Source organism: Erinaceus europaeus, chromosome 19 (assembly GCF_950295315.1).
Source record: "Erinaceus europaeus chromosome 19, mEriEur2.1, whole genome shotgun sequence".
Classification (NCBI taxonomy): Eukaryota; Metazoa; Chordata; class Mammalia; order Eulipotyphla; family Erinaceidae; genus Erinaceus; species Erinaceus europaeus.
In genome coordinates, this window is record NC_080180.1 from 39,793,043 (window position 1) to 39,809,037 (window position 15,995).

At 35.4% G+C, this 15,995-nt stretch overlaps 1 protein-coding gene across 1 annotated transcript in view; it reads left to right on the forward strand.

Moving 5' to 3' along the window:
* Nucleotides 1-15,995, forward strand: part of MARCHF1 (membrane associated ring-CH-type finger 1) — an 853,606-nt gene that overhangs the window by 505,882 nt on the left and 331,729 nt on the right. Inside the window, exon 7 of the mRNA XM_060178875.1 lies at nucleotides 14,889-15,038. Coding sequence (XP_060034858.1) covers nucleotides 14,928-15,038 — 111 coding nt within the window. The 5' untranslated portion in view covers nucleotides 14,889-14,927. The remainder of the gene's footprint in view (nucleotides 1-14,888; nucleotides 15,039-15,995) is intronic.

Consider the following 15,995-nt stretch of genomic DNA (forward strand, 5'->3'; position numbering starts at 1 on the left):
GTAGCATCCAAAACCTCTCTTTGGTTTGGTTTAGTTTATTGGACTAGTGAATGGTATCTTACATACTAAAGAATGGATATATTATGTATGATTAACTAATTTATATGACAGAGAATCTTAACTGAACATTTGTTTTATCATTGCTGTCACATTTTTCCAATATCTGTTTCAATTATAAAACTTTTCAAGTGGAAAATGTTTCTGACACAGTTTAATGGCAGTAAACTTTCAGAGCACGTAAGCATTTGAAGTATAAGATAGAAATTTAGAAAAATTCTAAATAGATAATTGGAAAGTAATTCTATTATGAATTATTATTTTCTTTCTATTATTATACTGGAGCCATATAGAAGTCCTGTTTAGTCAGAACATTGCTCTTGTACAATGAAAATGTGTATCCAACCTTTGAATCAGCCACTACAGTGAATTCCAAATTCCTAGAACAAGACCAATCAATATCTATGTAAATATCTTAGGTTTTACATTTCTCTCCTATTTCAAGATTGCTTTGAGACAGCTTATGATTTAGTAAGATACCACTTCCCATTATCATTTCACCAATCTGCTTACATGTTGAAAAAGTTATCAGTTTGAGATTTTGGTGTGTATTAGGTGATCAAAAATACACATCATTGACAAGAAGAGTCAGGATATTTAAGAGGGAAAACTTTGGACAAGATATATTGTAAACTTTTTTAAATCATGAAAAGATCATAAATAGAACTACATGATTTTGCATGACAGAGTTCAATATTAACAGTGCTGTCTTAATTTAAAAATAAACATTTATAATTTTAAGAAGTAAATTTCTTAGAAATGCTTCTTTATTTCAAGGTTTTACTGCTTCCTTTTGGTTGTCTGATAGAAACTATCACAAAGGAATTTCATCATAGCAACATATAATATGTTATTTGCATTCCTATTTGATGTTAAATTTGGGGTCACAGAATGAGACAGATTAATGACCCTGAGGCAGATTTTACACTTGCTCTGGAATTGCAGTCTCTCGGGTCAGGGCTTCATTTCTACAACCTACAAGATGTGCAAAATTGAGTCTGCTTGCTATTGTCTGAGCAGATGTGTTGTATTGCTCTTGTTACTGGGATTTACCATTGCCAAAGGTCATAAAACATCATTATAACGAATTCCCTAAAGAGCAGTCTGCTATTTATATCTGACTGCTCTGAAGCCCTAGTTAAGCTTGCAGAAATATCCAAGTTATCACAGAATTAGATGATGTTTGGGGAAATAAAACATGATAACTTCAGTGTTACTCAATTCACTTATGGGATTCTTATAGGACAACATTCCTTTTTGGTTTTCTTTTGCTTCTTGAAATCTTTTTGTCCCTCCTTTGGCTATGGTAATACTGCTTCACCTGAACTATATTTAAAATTTCAGGCATTTCTCATGTGCTATTAATTAATTTGTAAGAGCTGTTTAAGTTTATGAAGACTCTTCGGTGCTGCTGAAATGTATAGTCTGAAGTAAGGCAACAGAGTACAATGTGACATATTTTTAATTATTTTAAAAAATATATTATTTGTATTATTTATTGACTTAATAATGATCGACAAGACCATAGGATAAGAGGGATACACTTCCCACCGCCACAGTTCCATATCCCTGCCCCTCCATTGGAAGCTTGCCTATTCTTTATCCCTCTGGGAGTGTGGACACAAGGTCATTATGGAATGCAGAAGGTAGAAGTTCTTGCTTCTGTAATTGCTTCTCCACCGGAGATGGGTTTTGGCAGGTTGATCCATACTTATTATCTATAATCAGGATTATCATTAGGATTAATCACTCCTGATGACCAGGCTTTTCTTTTGTTTTTCTTTATTTTTTTGTTTTTCTGTTTGATAGGACAGAAAGAAATTGAGACGAATAAGGGAGATTTCATATGACTATCCACAACCCCCCTCCAGGGGTGATGTCCTCTGAAGCTGAATAGTACTTGCTAGTCATGACATAGTCATTTTTGGGGGGTGTGGCCTGGATCATATGTATAAGTGCTGTGTAAATGTGTATATTCTTGTGCATATGTTTATGTGTTCGTGTGTTGTTTATTTGTTTTATCAAAGCACTGCTCAGCTCTAGTTTATGGTGATACTTGGCATTGAATCTAGGATGGCTGAACCTTAGACATTATAGTCTGTTGTGGAGGGGGGTGACAGCAGTGGTGCACTGGTTAAGTGTACAGAGTACTAGTGCAAGGAGCAAGGAGCCAGGTTTGAATCCCTGGATCCCCAACAGCAGGGGGAACACTTTGCGGGTGTTGAAGCAGGACTGCAGATGTCTTTCTCTCTCTCTCCCTTTCTGCTCTCATTTTCTCTCTCCTATCCAATAAAATGGAGAAAAAAAATGGCCACCAGGAGCAGTGGACTTGTAGTGCTGGCACTGAACTCTAGGGACAACCCCAAAGGGGTTTTGGGCGTTGGTTCACCGGGTTAAATGCACATAGTATGAAACAAAAGGACCCACACAAGGATTCGGGTTTGAGACCCCAGCTCGTCATCTACATGGGGGGGGGGAGGGTCACTAGATTAGTAATGCTGGCATGAGCCCTGGTGATAATAACTCTGGTTCAAAAAAAGTTTGTTGCATAAATTGCTGTGCAATCTCCTTGGCCTAACATAGTTTTTAAAGGTCTATTAAGCTCAACAACATCCTTTTCTTACTTTAGTATGTTAGAACCTCAACATTTTTACTCTCTTTTGTCTGTCTTTTAATCACGATTTAGCTTTCCACACAATGAAGAATACATTTTAAATATCAAACTTATTTTAAGATGGATCTTCACAGATGCTGTTTCAAAAAATATAATTCACATGTCCCAATTTAGCTCTTAAAGAATCAGGTCCAACTTTCACATTTGTTTTTTAGAGTTATTTCTACATCTATATATTTTTTTTGTAAAGTTAGACTATGTCATTAGAAATCCACACACACACACAAAAAGCTCACTATTTTGATGCATTCAAATCTGCTTGTGTTTTGTTCTTTTAGCACCAACTGTTGAGTATTTTCCCCACAATATATCTTATATTCACTGGTTTAGTGCCAACATCCCATTTGTCATTACGTTTGTCATTCCTGTTTTAGTCTCACATAAAAAAGGGACCTTTTCTCCTTATGAGCTTAATTTTGCTCATATTATAAAATATTTGCATGTAGACACTGTTTAAGGACTGCACACTACTGGGTCATACATATGTGATTTTCAGTACTGTATATAAGATTTTGACCTGTGACATTTATTCTTTATGTTTTGTTATCTACTGAATGTTAATGTTTGTCTGCTCAATACTATAATCTGTGCTTCACTGTGGACATGTAAGCCATCCATTGGAAACCATTATCATTAATTTCTTAGGGTAATATCAATGTAGTGGGGAGACAGACAGCAAATCACAAATATTACATGCAATGCAAAAAGGCAGGCTGATGGTGGAATAAATTAACTACAAAGTTCAAACAGACAGAGAAGCTAGTAAGTGATTAGGCAAGCAATGAAAAGCGATTGTTATGAAAGTAATCTAGTATAAACGACATGACATAGTATAGGGAAGAAATTAGGGATTTTGTTTTTGTTTTAAAGGATGTTTATCATTTTTCTTCTTTTTCTTTAGTAAAGACAGAAATTGTGTACGAAGGGGGAGATAGAGCAGGAGAGAGACACCTGCAGCACTGCTTCATCTCTCATGAGACTTCCCTTCTACAAATGGAAAATGTGGGTTTGAACCTGGGTCCTTATACATGCTTAACTTAAGCCCCAAGAAATTAAGAGATTTATTTATTTACTTAGTTCACTGGGGCTTCACTGATCTGAACAAGTATAGAGAGGAAAAGACACAATACTAAAGATTCCCTCAATGTCACAGGACCGAGCACTGAAGGGCCTAGCCAGAGTCATGTGCATGGCAAAACAGATACTCTCCTGAGTTAGCTATCTCAGGATCTCTCCAGCCCTAGAAATGCACATGCATGAAGACCAGGGTTCAAGCCCCCATGCCCCATCTGTAGTGGGAAGCTTCATGCACAGTGAAAAAGGGTTTCAGATCTTTCTCTGTTTTTCCCTCCCTCTCAGTCTATGCTTCCTATCTAATAAAAACAAATTGAAATAAACAAAAGGAAAAAGTGGTCTTTAGGGAAAGAAAGGTAGAGACAGGCTGGGGGTATAGATTGATCTGTCAATGCCCATGTCCAGCAGAGAAGCAATTACAGAAGTCAGACCTCCCACCTTCTGTACTTCATAGAGATCTTTGGTCCATACTCACAGAAGGATAAAGAATAGGGATCCTTATAATGGAGGGGATAGGATATGGCACTCTGGTGGTGGGAATTATATGAGTTGTACCCCTTATCTCATAATCTTGTCCCACAATTTTGTCGATCATTATTAAATCACTAATAATAAAATAAAAAGTTGAAAAATAAGAAAATGCATGGCAGAGCTGAGACTGGGTTTAGTGTATTGCACCAATGTAAAAGTCTCTGAGGTGGGGGTAGGGGGTTCAGGTCCTGGAACATGATGGCAGAGGAAGACCTAGAGGGATTTAAATTGTCATGTGGAAAGCTGATAAATGTTACACATGTACAAACTGATGTACTTTATTGTTGATTGTAAGCCATTAATTCCCCCAATAAAGAAAAAAATACGCTACAAATATTTTCTATAGATTAAAAAAAAAAAGGCCTCTGGAAGGGTGGATTCATTGTGCAGGTACCAATCCCCAATAATAATCCTAGTCTCAGAAAGGGAAGGAGGGAGGGAGGAAGGGAGGAAGGAGGAAAGGAAAGAAAGAAGGAAACGATCTTATCTAAAGTATCAGATTTTCTGGGGAAAAAAGAGTTGTTTCTGGTGTATTGTGCCAAAGTAAAGGACTCTGGAGTGGGAGACTGGGAGTTGGTCAGGTCCTAGAATATGATGGCAGAGAGGTTAGAGTTTTATGCGAAAAACAAAAGTGTTACACATGTGCCAACTACTATATTTTACTGCCGACTACAAACTATTAATCTCCCAATAAAGAAAAAAAGAAGTAGGGGGTTAAGTGGTGGCTCAGGTTAAGTGCACATAGTATGAATCACAAGGACCTGCACAAGTATCCAGGTTTGAGCCCTGGGTTCCCCACTTGCAAGGGGGGGGTCGCTTTACAAGTGGTGAAACAGGTCTGTAGGTGTTTATCTTTCTCTCCATCTGTCTACTCAGCCCTATCAATTTCTCTGTCCCGTCGAATTAAAAAAAAAAAAAGGCAGCCAGAAAAAGTGGATATTTAGTCCCAGTACAGAGCACCAGCAAATGGAAGCAAAAAAATTTCTTATTTCTAAGTACTTTTTCACACTTATATTGTCCCATACTCATGGTGGGCATGTCCTATCCCAGTCTTTACTTAATCCTATCATTTATTAGTAACCAAAATCTGAACATTTATTCTTACTGGAATGGCATGCTTCTAGACCCTCTTAGCTGATAAAACAAGGTGATGTTTGTATATATACTAACCCATGCCTATATACTTTTAAATAAACATTTCTATTTGTAATTAGATATGTCTGAATGCAACTAACCATGTGTTCATTCATGAGATTATAGTTTCTCCACATCTAGTCATATTGATGTCTCCAGTTCCAATTGCAAATGATAGGGGCATTTTCTTTCTTTTTAATTTATTTTTTATTTAAGAAAGGACACATTAACAAAACCATAGGATAGGAGGGGTACAACTCCACACAATTCCCACTACCCAATCTCCATATCCCATCCCCTCCCCTGATAGCTTTCCCATTCTCTATCCCTCTGGGAACATGGACCATTTTCTTCTTCCTTATCTGTAACCTCCATCTCTCCCCAGTACAGAGAAACCCGATCATCATTGTCTCCCAATCACTTATTTTATTATTTCATACCTATCAACATGTTTAGCACAGGACAGAGAGATCATTGTATAGGACACCTGCCTTGCCAAGCAAGCAGCTCAGATTCTAGTGCTGGCACCACATGAGAGGTACTGTGGACCTAGAGGAAGCTCTAGTGTTGTAGTCTCTCTCTCTCCCTCTCTCTCTCTCTCTCTCTCTCTCTCTCTCTCTCTGAGTCAGCCTAAAACAGTGAATTCACCCATGTATGAGGTCCTAGATCCACAGAAAGATTCTCAGGTTTTGCTTCTATGCGGAAGTGCTTCATGCGTTTGAATATTTGGTTTAATCTTACAAACTCCACTTGTTTTGAAAGTTTTAAGTTTATGGGAGTCTTGCTGTAGAGCAGTGGGTTAAGCTCATGTGGCACAAACCGCAAGGACCAGCATAAGGATCCCGGTTGGAGCCCTCGGCTCCCCTCTGCAGGGGAGTCGCTTCGCAAACGGTGGAGCAGGTCTGCAGGTGTCTATCATTCTCTCCCCCCTTGTCTTCTCCTCCTCTTTCCATTTCTCTCTGTCCTATCCAACAACTACGACTTCAGTAACAACAACAATAATAACTACAACGATAAAATAAAGTTAACAAAGGGGAATAAATAAATATTAATAAAAATTATTTTAAAAGTTTTAAATTTGTGTATTGAATAGAGACAGATAAATCAAGAGAGGATTAGGAGATAGAAAGGGAGAGAGACTAAGGAACAACTCGCAGCACTGTTACATCGCTCTCAAAACTTTCTCTCTGCCAATGGGGACAGAGGGTTTGAACCTGGGTCTTTAAGCATTATAACATATGTGCTCAACTGAGAGCACCATTGCCCAGCTCCACTCATTTTTATTATATTTCCTTGTGGAAATGTTGTTTTACACGTGTGTCCCCCTCCCCCCCCCGCTCATTTCTAAAGTTACTTAAATGAAAATTTTTTCACACCTCAGTGAGATGATTTTATACTTTTATAAGATACACAGATAATGCTCTTCACATTCCCAGATCCCAGATCCCCCAAACTCTCAAAATCATATATTTTTCACACTTAAAATGAAGTATAGATTTCCAGAAATGTATAATCTAATGTATTCACTACTATATTGCAATGCAGAAGTTGCCCTGCGTTACTGCTTATAATTTAACTATTGCTGTAATTTTTTCTTCTCCACAATGCCCATTTTAAACCAGCTTCTTTAATCTATTAATGTGTATATAAGATTGATTCATACCTTTTTGTGACTTGACTGCTCAGTTTTATTTCTGAATGACACACAATTATATGGATGTACCACAATTTATTTATCTATTTACATATCAAAATATTCTAGCTTCTTTCAGATTTTAACAATTATGTGTAGATCCACTACAAACATTTGTGGTTACATATTTATGAAAATATCCCTGCACAAATCACATATGTAAGCAGCCTTAAGTACAACTGTAGGATCATATGACAAGTCTATGTTTACCTTTGTATGAAAGTATCAGACAGCATGCCCAAGTGGGTGTACATATTGCTTTACCATCAGCAACATGTGAGTTTTTGGCACTCTTGCCAGCATTTGGTATTAATGATTTATTGGGCTTGAGTTATTCTAATAGATGTGTAGTGTATCTTATTGTCAGTTTTATTTGTAGTCCTCTAAAGGCATGTGATGCTGAACATTTTTCTTAGGCTTACTCACCACCTGTTTCTTTAATGAGGTATCTGTTTGGATTAGTTCTTCCCTTTTTCTCTTTGGCTGACTATTGAGCTGTTAGAAGTCTTTGGACACATTATATGCAAAAAAATAGTGGGTATGATTTTTTCTGATATTTTCTCTGAATTTGTGGTTTATCCTCTCATTTTGTTTTTTGCAAAGCTTATAATGGTAATAAATGCTAACATCAATTTTTCATTCTTGGACTGAATTTTCTGTCTATTCCCATTTTTTGTAGGGTTTTGAGCATGAATGGGTGTTGGATTTTGTCAAAAGCTTTCTCTGCATCTATTGAGATAATCATGTGGTTTTTGGCTTTGCTTATATTGATGTGGTGAATGACATTGATTGACTTACGTATGTGAACCAACCTTGCATTCCTGGGATAAATCCCACTTGGTCGTAATGAACAATCTTTTTGATATGCTGCTGTATCCAGTTGGCCAAGATCTTGTTTAATATTTTGGCATCTATGTTCATCTTATTTGGTGAATATTCTATTAGTATTCTTTCTCCACAGTTGGATAGCGTCATTTTGTTGTTGTTGCTGCTGCTGCTGCTGAGTTTGGTGAGATCTTCGTAAACTTTGGTTACTAGCCTTTTGTCTGATATATAGTATATAAAGATCTTCTCCCGTTTTGTAAGGAGAATCTTTGTCTAGGTGGTGGTTTCTTTGTGCAAAAGCTTTTCAACTTGATATAGTCCCATTAATTTCCATTATTATTATTATTATTATCATTATTATTATTTTACCTTCCTTGCATTTGGAATTGTATCAATGAAGATGCAAATAAAACTTAACTTGAAAAGTGTTCTGCCAATATTGTCCTCTTAAGTATCTGATGATTTTGGATCTAACATTCAAATCCTTGATCCATTTGGAGTTTACTTTTGTGTCTGATGAAATGTAGTGGTTCAGTTTCATTCATTTGCATATTTCAACTTAAATTTGTTTAACACCACTTATTGAAGATACTTTCCTTTCTCCATTTAGATATTTTATTGATTTTGCTGTGACTGTGAATGGGAGTGATTTCTGCATATCCTCTTCTTCAGAATTAGTATTTGCATAAAGAAATGTGCTACTGATTTGTATACAGTGATTTTATATCCTGGCTACTTGCTATATTGCCTAATGATTTCCAATAGCTTCTTGCTGGATTCATTAGGTTTTTATATGTATACTACCATATCATCTGCAAATAGAGTTTGAATTCTTTCCTTCCCAGTTACAGTATTAGCTTGTTCTGTTAGTTGGCCTTTTAGTTCAGCTATTTCAGCTTTCACTTCTCTAATTACCTCAAGGTAGCTAGTATTCTCCATAAAGGTCTAATCTGTTGTTTCCCTATTTCTGTTAGCCTTTTCCTCAATAGCTGTCCTCAATTCTGTGATTATTCAGTCAATTATTATTTGGATATTTTCCTTACTTATAGTTGTTTCTGGTTTACTTGGAAATTTTTCTGGGCTTCTGTTCTGATTCATTGTGGTAGAAGTTTTATTTGCTCTCGATTTAACTATGTGTTTTTTTTTTTTATTAGTGTGGCTTGTATTTTTCTGTCCTGTTGTCCTTCATTTGTTGTGTTGTGTGAGTATAAGCCACACTAAACTAAAGTCTTTTCACAAATGAAGTCACAAACCTCCAAAAGTACAATAACAGCAACTGAAGCAAAGATTAATGCAGTTCAACCAAAACCAGTAGCCAAGCAATACTTCTACTCTAGAAATAAAAACAAAAAAATCAAAAAGAAAAAATAAGAAGCAAGAATAGAGAATTATGAAAATTAACTGTCAACTTTTAATTCTAGAGATAGTGGGAAGAGAAAGGAAAGGAGAGAAGAAACACATGCAGAGAGGCAGAAAGAGAGAGAGAGTTAGAGTCTACTCTGAGTCAGACTTCTTCCAGAAGATAATTCACAAACGTGTGCCAGTGAATATAGAGAGAGAGAGAAAAAAAAAAAAAAATCCAGAAAATGAAAGGGATTTTTTGGATCAGCTAGGAGGAAAGAAAAAAAAAGTGGAAAAGAGAGAGAGAAGTAAGTTCCTCCCACAATAGGTAGGAGCCTAATCACCTATCAATGGAAAAAACAACAACAGCTAATTTTGGTGAACTTGGAGAGGAGGGAAAAGAGGCAAGTGCATGATGATGATGATGATAATAATAATACTTAATAGAATAAAAAACCCTGTCAGTCTGCAGATTGAAAAAGTATATCTTGGCTCCACACAGCTTTTTCTCCTTCCCAAGCCAAGCAAAAACAATTATAAGAAGCAACTATCAAACAAGCTCAAGAAATAGATGGAAGGAAGACCAGTAAGCTAACCCAGGCAAGACCAAGGTCCTGATTGGTCAGATATTCTGTCACTCAGACAGAGCTCCAGCCCTTTCAACAACAACAACAACAACAACAACAACAAACCTTTGCTTGGGGAAATATCCTATATCTGCCTCATTTAGATAATCCTCCTTCTGAACCAGGAATCTTGATAAAAAAAATTAGCTCCATAGGAGGCCCACCAGAAGTGGCTGCCTGGGGGTGGGGGGGTTGATCTTGTCGCTGGGGGAGTGCCAAGGGAAATAGCAAAACCAAAGACTGTCAGCTGAGTCCCTGTTATCTTTGTCCTTTCCTTTTTTCTTTCTTTCTTTCTTTCTTTCTTTCTTTCTTTCTTTCTTTCTTTCTTTCTTTCTTTCTTTCTTTCTTCCTTTCTTCCTTTCTTTCTTTCTTTTTTTTTTTTTTTTGGTAGGACAGAGAGAAATGGAGAGAGGAAGGGAAGACAGAGAGTGGGAGAGAAAGATAGACACCTGCAGGCCTGCTTCACCGCCTGTGAAGTGACTCCCCTGCAGGCTGGAGCCTGGGGCTCAAACCAGGATCCTTCCTGGTCCTTGTGTTTCATGCCACTTACGCTTAACCCCGTGAGCTACTGCCCTACTCCCACCTATGTCCTTTCCTGCTTCTGTTTGCCAGCCCAAAGGTGAATTATAGGGCTCTTCCTGGGTACCAAGCTGGCCTACCCCTGTACTCCTCCTCCACCACTGGCTCAGAACTCCTACCCTCACAGGAACTCCTCAGGTTTAAAGCAGCCTCCTTGTAGAGCTCATGCCAGGTGTTGTCTCCAAGTCACCACATTGGCTTCCCTCCTCCTCCTGCCACAAGTTTCTTAATAACAGTTATTTTGGCTAAAGAAATACACATAAAATTTCCTAAAACTTTCCATTGAAAAATTTTATTGAATTTTTAGATAAGGGCTATTTGCAAAATTCAAGTTTGAAAATTATAGCCTATACTGTTGAAGGAGAGGATTCTTTCATGTTATGTGTAGGTGGTGAACAGAAAAGCATTTCATTAGGCCCTTCACTAAGCTCTGTTGGACATGATATGGAGTGTGCACATTTTAGGATGGAAATAATTGAGGAGGTGTAGAATAGAAACAATTGCATGGAGATAAATGTTATTTTAAGATTAATTTACATTTGACTTGCTGTTTCCAAAAATGGTAAGTTTAATAAGCTTCACTTGGAGAAATCTGTTAGGCTTTCTCCAGGTTTCACAACTGCAGTTGAATCATTTCCATTGTGTTTTATGAGGAGAGCACACCTTGGAGCATAGCACTGTGTACATGGGTTACAATGCAAAAGATCCACCCCCGGAGTTGTGCAACTAGGTGGTAGTTAACAGAAGTCTTTGAGATGTAATGACTTTAATTTTTATGTAAATTATTTGTCATTTTATTTTGTTCAGAGAGTCTCAAAATTAGCCTTATCTGCCAGTTTTTCTCAAAGTTTTCCTAGTATTCTTTGTATGACTATAGAAGATTAGCCTAATTTTCTTTCTCACCTGCTGTCTCTTAGCTCCAAGTCTCTTTAATCTCTGCAGCAGTAGTTCCAAGCATGAGGTTTGGCACAAAGCAAATATTCAGTAAATGTTTCCTGAATGAAAAGTAAATTATTCTCCATGAGATATACCCAGTTGCCTTTTTTTTCCTCCCTAATTTTAATTTGTTGTCAGTTTAGTTCAGAGAGAATGCACTGTGACATTTATTAAATTAAATATCTGCTTGAAGTAGCATATTAAAAATTAAGCTTAGTTAAATCTCAATTTCCTGTGATCATCATATGAGTTGCTCATTACTGCATCTCCTATTAGCTTGGTTCAATAGTTAGATAGTAATTAACATGAATGGTTAATGACCACTTTCTTAGTCTGATATATTGCTGATGATACTTACAGTTTAAAGTGTGTTAGAGTTAATTATAAATGCTTATAATTTGTCAGCTCTTCTGAGTGACAGAACATTCTTACACTGAAGAAGAATTTTTAAGTACTCTAGACCTGTGTAGGAAGAAGACAGGTCTAGGGAGACTCAGCACTCATCACTATTAACCCTTCAGTTCTCTGAGGTCACCCTAACTATTTCTAGAATCTGTGTTTTAGAATTAGTGACTTTAAAAAAAGAGACTTATTTCATATGGCACCTAAAGTCTGAATGCTTTGTGATAATGGAAAAGACCATGTAATGGTGAATAGCTATCACAATTTCTTAACCACAGAAATATAAAGAATGAGCCAATTGGCTTCTCCTGCTTCTTTCTTTGTCTCCTTTTCAACTCCTCTATTCCTCCTCTTCCTCCCATGCCTTCTTTAGAAACACATTTACATATTGCTTTCTTTGGGATGTATCATTTTAGTTCTAAAAGAAGCAAGTAAAATCAACTGATACTAGTGCAAGTCGCTACAGTTTCTCTCTGATGATGTAGCTATGTAACTTTCACAAGCCTTGTAACTTTCACAAGCAATGTAACTTTCACAAGCCTTTTGATATTCTCATATATGATAATAAAAAGCTGAAGTGCAGTTAGATTGCTCTTATCATTTCACATGACTAAAGGTAAATATTCCTTTTAGTATAAGATCAAATGATATCTAAGCTTTCCAGTTTTCCAATCTTTAGCCAGGTGTCAAGTCTCATATTTTTCCACATAAAATCATAGCACCCATGGAAAATGCAATGATTACTATGAATGCATTACTTAGGCAAGCAAGAATATGTATATTAACTTGTTGATTTATTTAACCTTTCTAATCAGTCTCAAATTATGGTAATAACTGTTATATGACAGTGGGAAGTATAAGATAGTTGACATTATATTGTCTCAATAGGTAGAGCTAAGCTTAAGAATTCTCACAGAATTGCTGGCAGCCGTTCAGCATTTTGCACCAATCAACATGGGGAAAGGCACTGAAGATCAAGAAGAATGGGAAGTTACTTTATACTTGAGCAAGTAACTTTACAAATCCAAAACTTAGAGAATCCATCTTGAATATTAAAATTCCAGAAAGTGCTACACTGAATCCAACTTGGAATGAAAACAATCTTTACCTTAGAGCTCTTTCAAATTTACTTCAATATCTGCATTCCGTTGAGAACTCAATAAATACATATGGGTTAATTTTGACTGAATAAGGAGGAACACAGCTATGATAACCACCAGGAAATCATGTTGTAAATGAAATTAAACTGTCTTATTTAAAATCTCAGAAACTTAATAAGAACTCGGCTATCCTCAAAAGCATATGCAAGAGTGGGTACTGATGATACCATAGTTACTTGGACCACTTTATTTTGCTTTTGATTAATGTATGAATTTGAGGTTTTATTATAAGTACTAAAATGGTACTTAATTATAGAGTGAACATTAAAAAAATAAATGGCAAATGAGTTACAAGCAGAGCATTTGTTTATATTTGATTAAACTGTTTTGGCCATTATGTATCATTTCACTACTTGCCTTTGAATAAAGATACTCATTTTCATTTACTTTTATCACTCTTCAAGAAATGCAATTAAAAGATGATGAGTAACCGAGATACTTCCCACCGAGAGTATGGAAATATTTATTTTCTGTGGAGTCCAAATTAGTTGCATATGCAGATTTCCTATTACACAGATAAGAGCTATAAAATGTCAATGTATTTGAATGAGCCAGCACTAATAATTTGTGACTCTTTCAAGCCATTGTTTTCAAGCACCCATTACTACTTTCCTGTACCTCAAATGAATGACTCACACATATCAGATTACCAGTTGTATGACAAAATTTATTCCATTGAGTATCTTAGGTATAGTTCTTATGAAGGTTTTTCGTCATTTTCATATTTACATTGTTCAGACCCATCTAACTTGTGTATTTTGTCATTTAGAATAATAACTCATCAATGTGCTAATGCAATCTTTCTTTATGTTACTTTTCTTATTGCTGTGAAATGTGCTATTTTAAATCCCTGAAATGTTATAAACTGCCAGATTGCTAATTGCTTTGGATGCTGTGCAAAATAATTACTACACATTATTTTTGATATTTAATTGACAGTGTAATGAATTTAACTAAAGACTTGCAATATACTATTTCTAATTACGGAGGGTGGTGGAGTGGAAAAGTGTTCTGTAAAACATGATAAAATAAACAATGTTATCTCCATTACATTAAAAGCCATTGTTGATGCAGTTTTTCAGAGGCAACTTTAAAGAAATTCCCCAGATGAAAAATTCTGAGAAACTAGAAAGAGTCATGGAATATTTTTACTCATGATTTCAAAAGATTTTCCAAATAGTTGCTTTAGAATTGATTTAATAGTGATGGATGTAATATATGAAATTTAACATTCCTACAATATTTTGCCTCTTCTCGTTGGCAAAAATTTATGAGAGAAATAATAATGACCATGCCAGAATGAGTGATTTTTATCACATATATGTGTTCAATTTATTCTATAACTTTGACATTCAGCTGATTCCTATGCCGTATTATAGATCGCCACTGAAATATTTTGCTTTTATGCTCTGGATCTGTGCTTAGTTCTCAAGGTGAAAGCATCTTCTTATAAACTAATCCCTGAAAGTAATACTGAAAATCAGTCCATAGAAATTTCCACAGCAAATATATATATATATATATATGTATGTATGTATACACACACACACACACACACATATATATATATATATATATACATATATATATATACCACAAATTGAGTTGTAAAAGATGTTCAAACTTTTGAATACAGGTTTGCAGATTACATTTTCTTGTGGAACTGCTATATTTTTAGTAATCGGCATATTCTTTCCTTTCCCTCCTCATAATGCCAGGTTAAAATTAAATGTCACTATCAGTATTCCACTAAATTGCACATATAATTTTAATCTGCACATTTTCCAAAATGAAAAAAAGAAAAGCCAGACAACTGAAATAAGTGGCATGTTTCAGGGAATGTAAATTATTTTCAGAATTTCAGAAATTGAAAAGGGCTAAGAGGAAGGAGAAAAATGCTGGGCTGGTGTGAAGCGATAGCCCGTAACCCTCACAGAATCCCAAACAACACGCGAACACCAGAGGTCTCAGGGGACTTGACTGATGTCTCACAAACCTCCACATTGGTGAGTGAAAACTTACTTTACCTCAAAATGGCTTGTATGCAACTAGAATGCTAAAGAAATAGAGAGGGGTGACTTCCTAAGTAAGCCTTTTTGTTTATGATAGTATTTGTTTTATATTATATTGCAATGTTTATGTATATTTAGTTCAACTAATAGATGTGAATTAAAAATCTTTTTTTGCAGGTAGCTTAAAGTATATATATTTTCTTTCATATAATTTGAACATTGTCTTGTCTTTCACTATGTTAGTGGCTTTAAAGAGGCATTTAAAAATTTTTTTTTTTTTTGTCAGTGACTAAAAAAAAAATTCAGACCAATCATCTTTGTGTACATACAATAATAAAACTGAAAGATAATAATCTACTTCATAAATTAGTAATATTTAAATAATGCTTAATATATAAATATAAAACATCAATATGAGGTCCACACATATTTCCTTAATGGATCTAGATTATATTCCTAAAAGTCTTTCCCTGCATCTTTAGTGACCTGTCCCTTTAGCCAGAAGTTGGCATATCTATCATAACAATGTCAGTTAGAGTTGCTACAAAAATCACAGCCAACTATATTTTTACTCATGCACTTCCTATGCCGAGTCATGATTATTTTCTGGTTTTGTAGTCTAGGATATAAGATAAAAATGGAAGATCAATTCTATGCAATTCTAAATTTCTTATATTTTAACATAATAGGAGCTTAATAAATTCATGGTATATATAAACAACTTGAACTGAGAGAGAGCAAGATTTTATTTTACAGAGTCACATTAAGTATATGAATTTAATCATTAATTTCCTTGTTACCATTTCCTTAAAACATGCAAAAATTACTCCTCAAGATCAAGCAATTCTGAGATGATTTCGATAACTAAAACAAATAAAGAAATAAAAATTACCATAGTGAAAGTTTTGGAAATTAAAAATCATTATTACAAAACTACATGTTCTGGGTGGG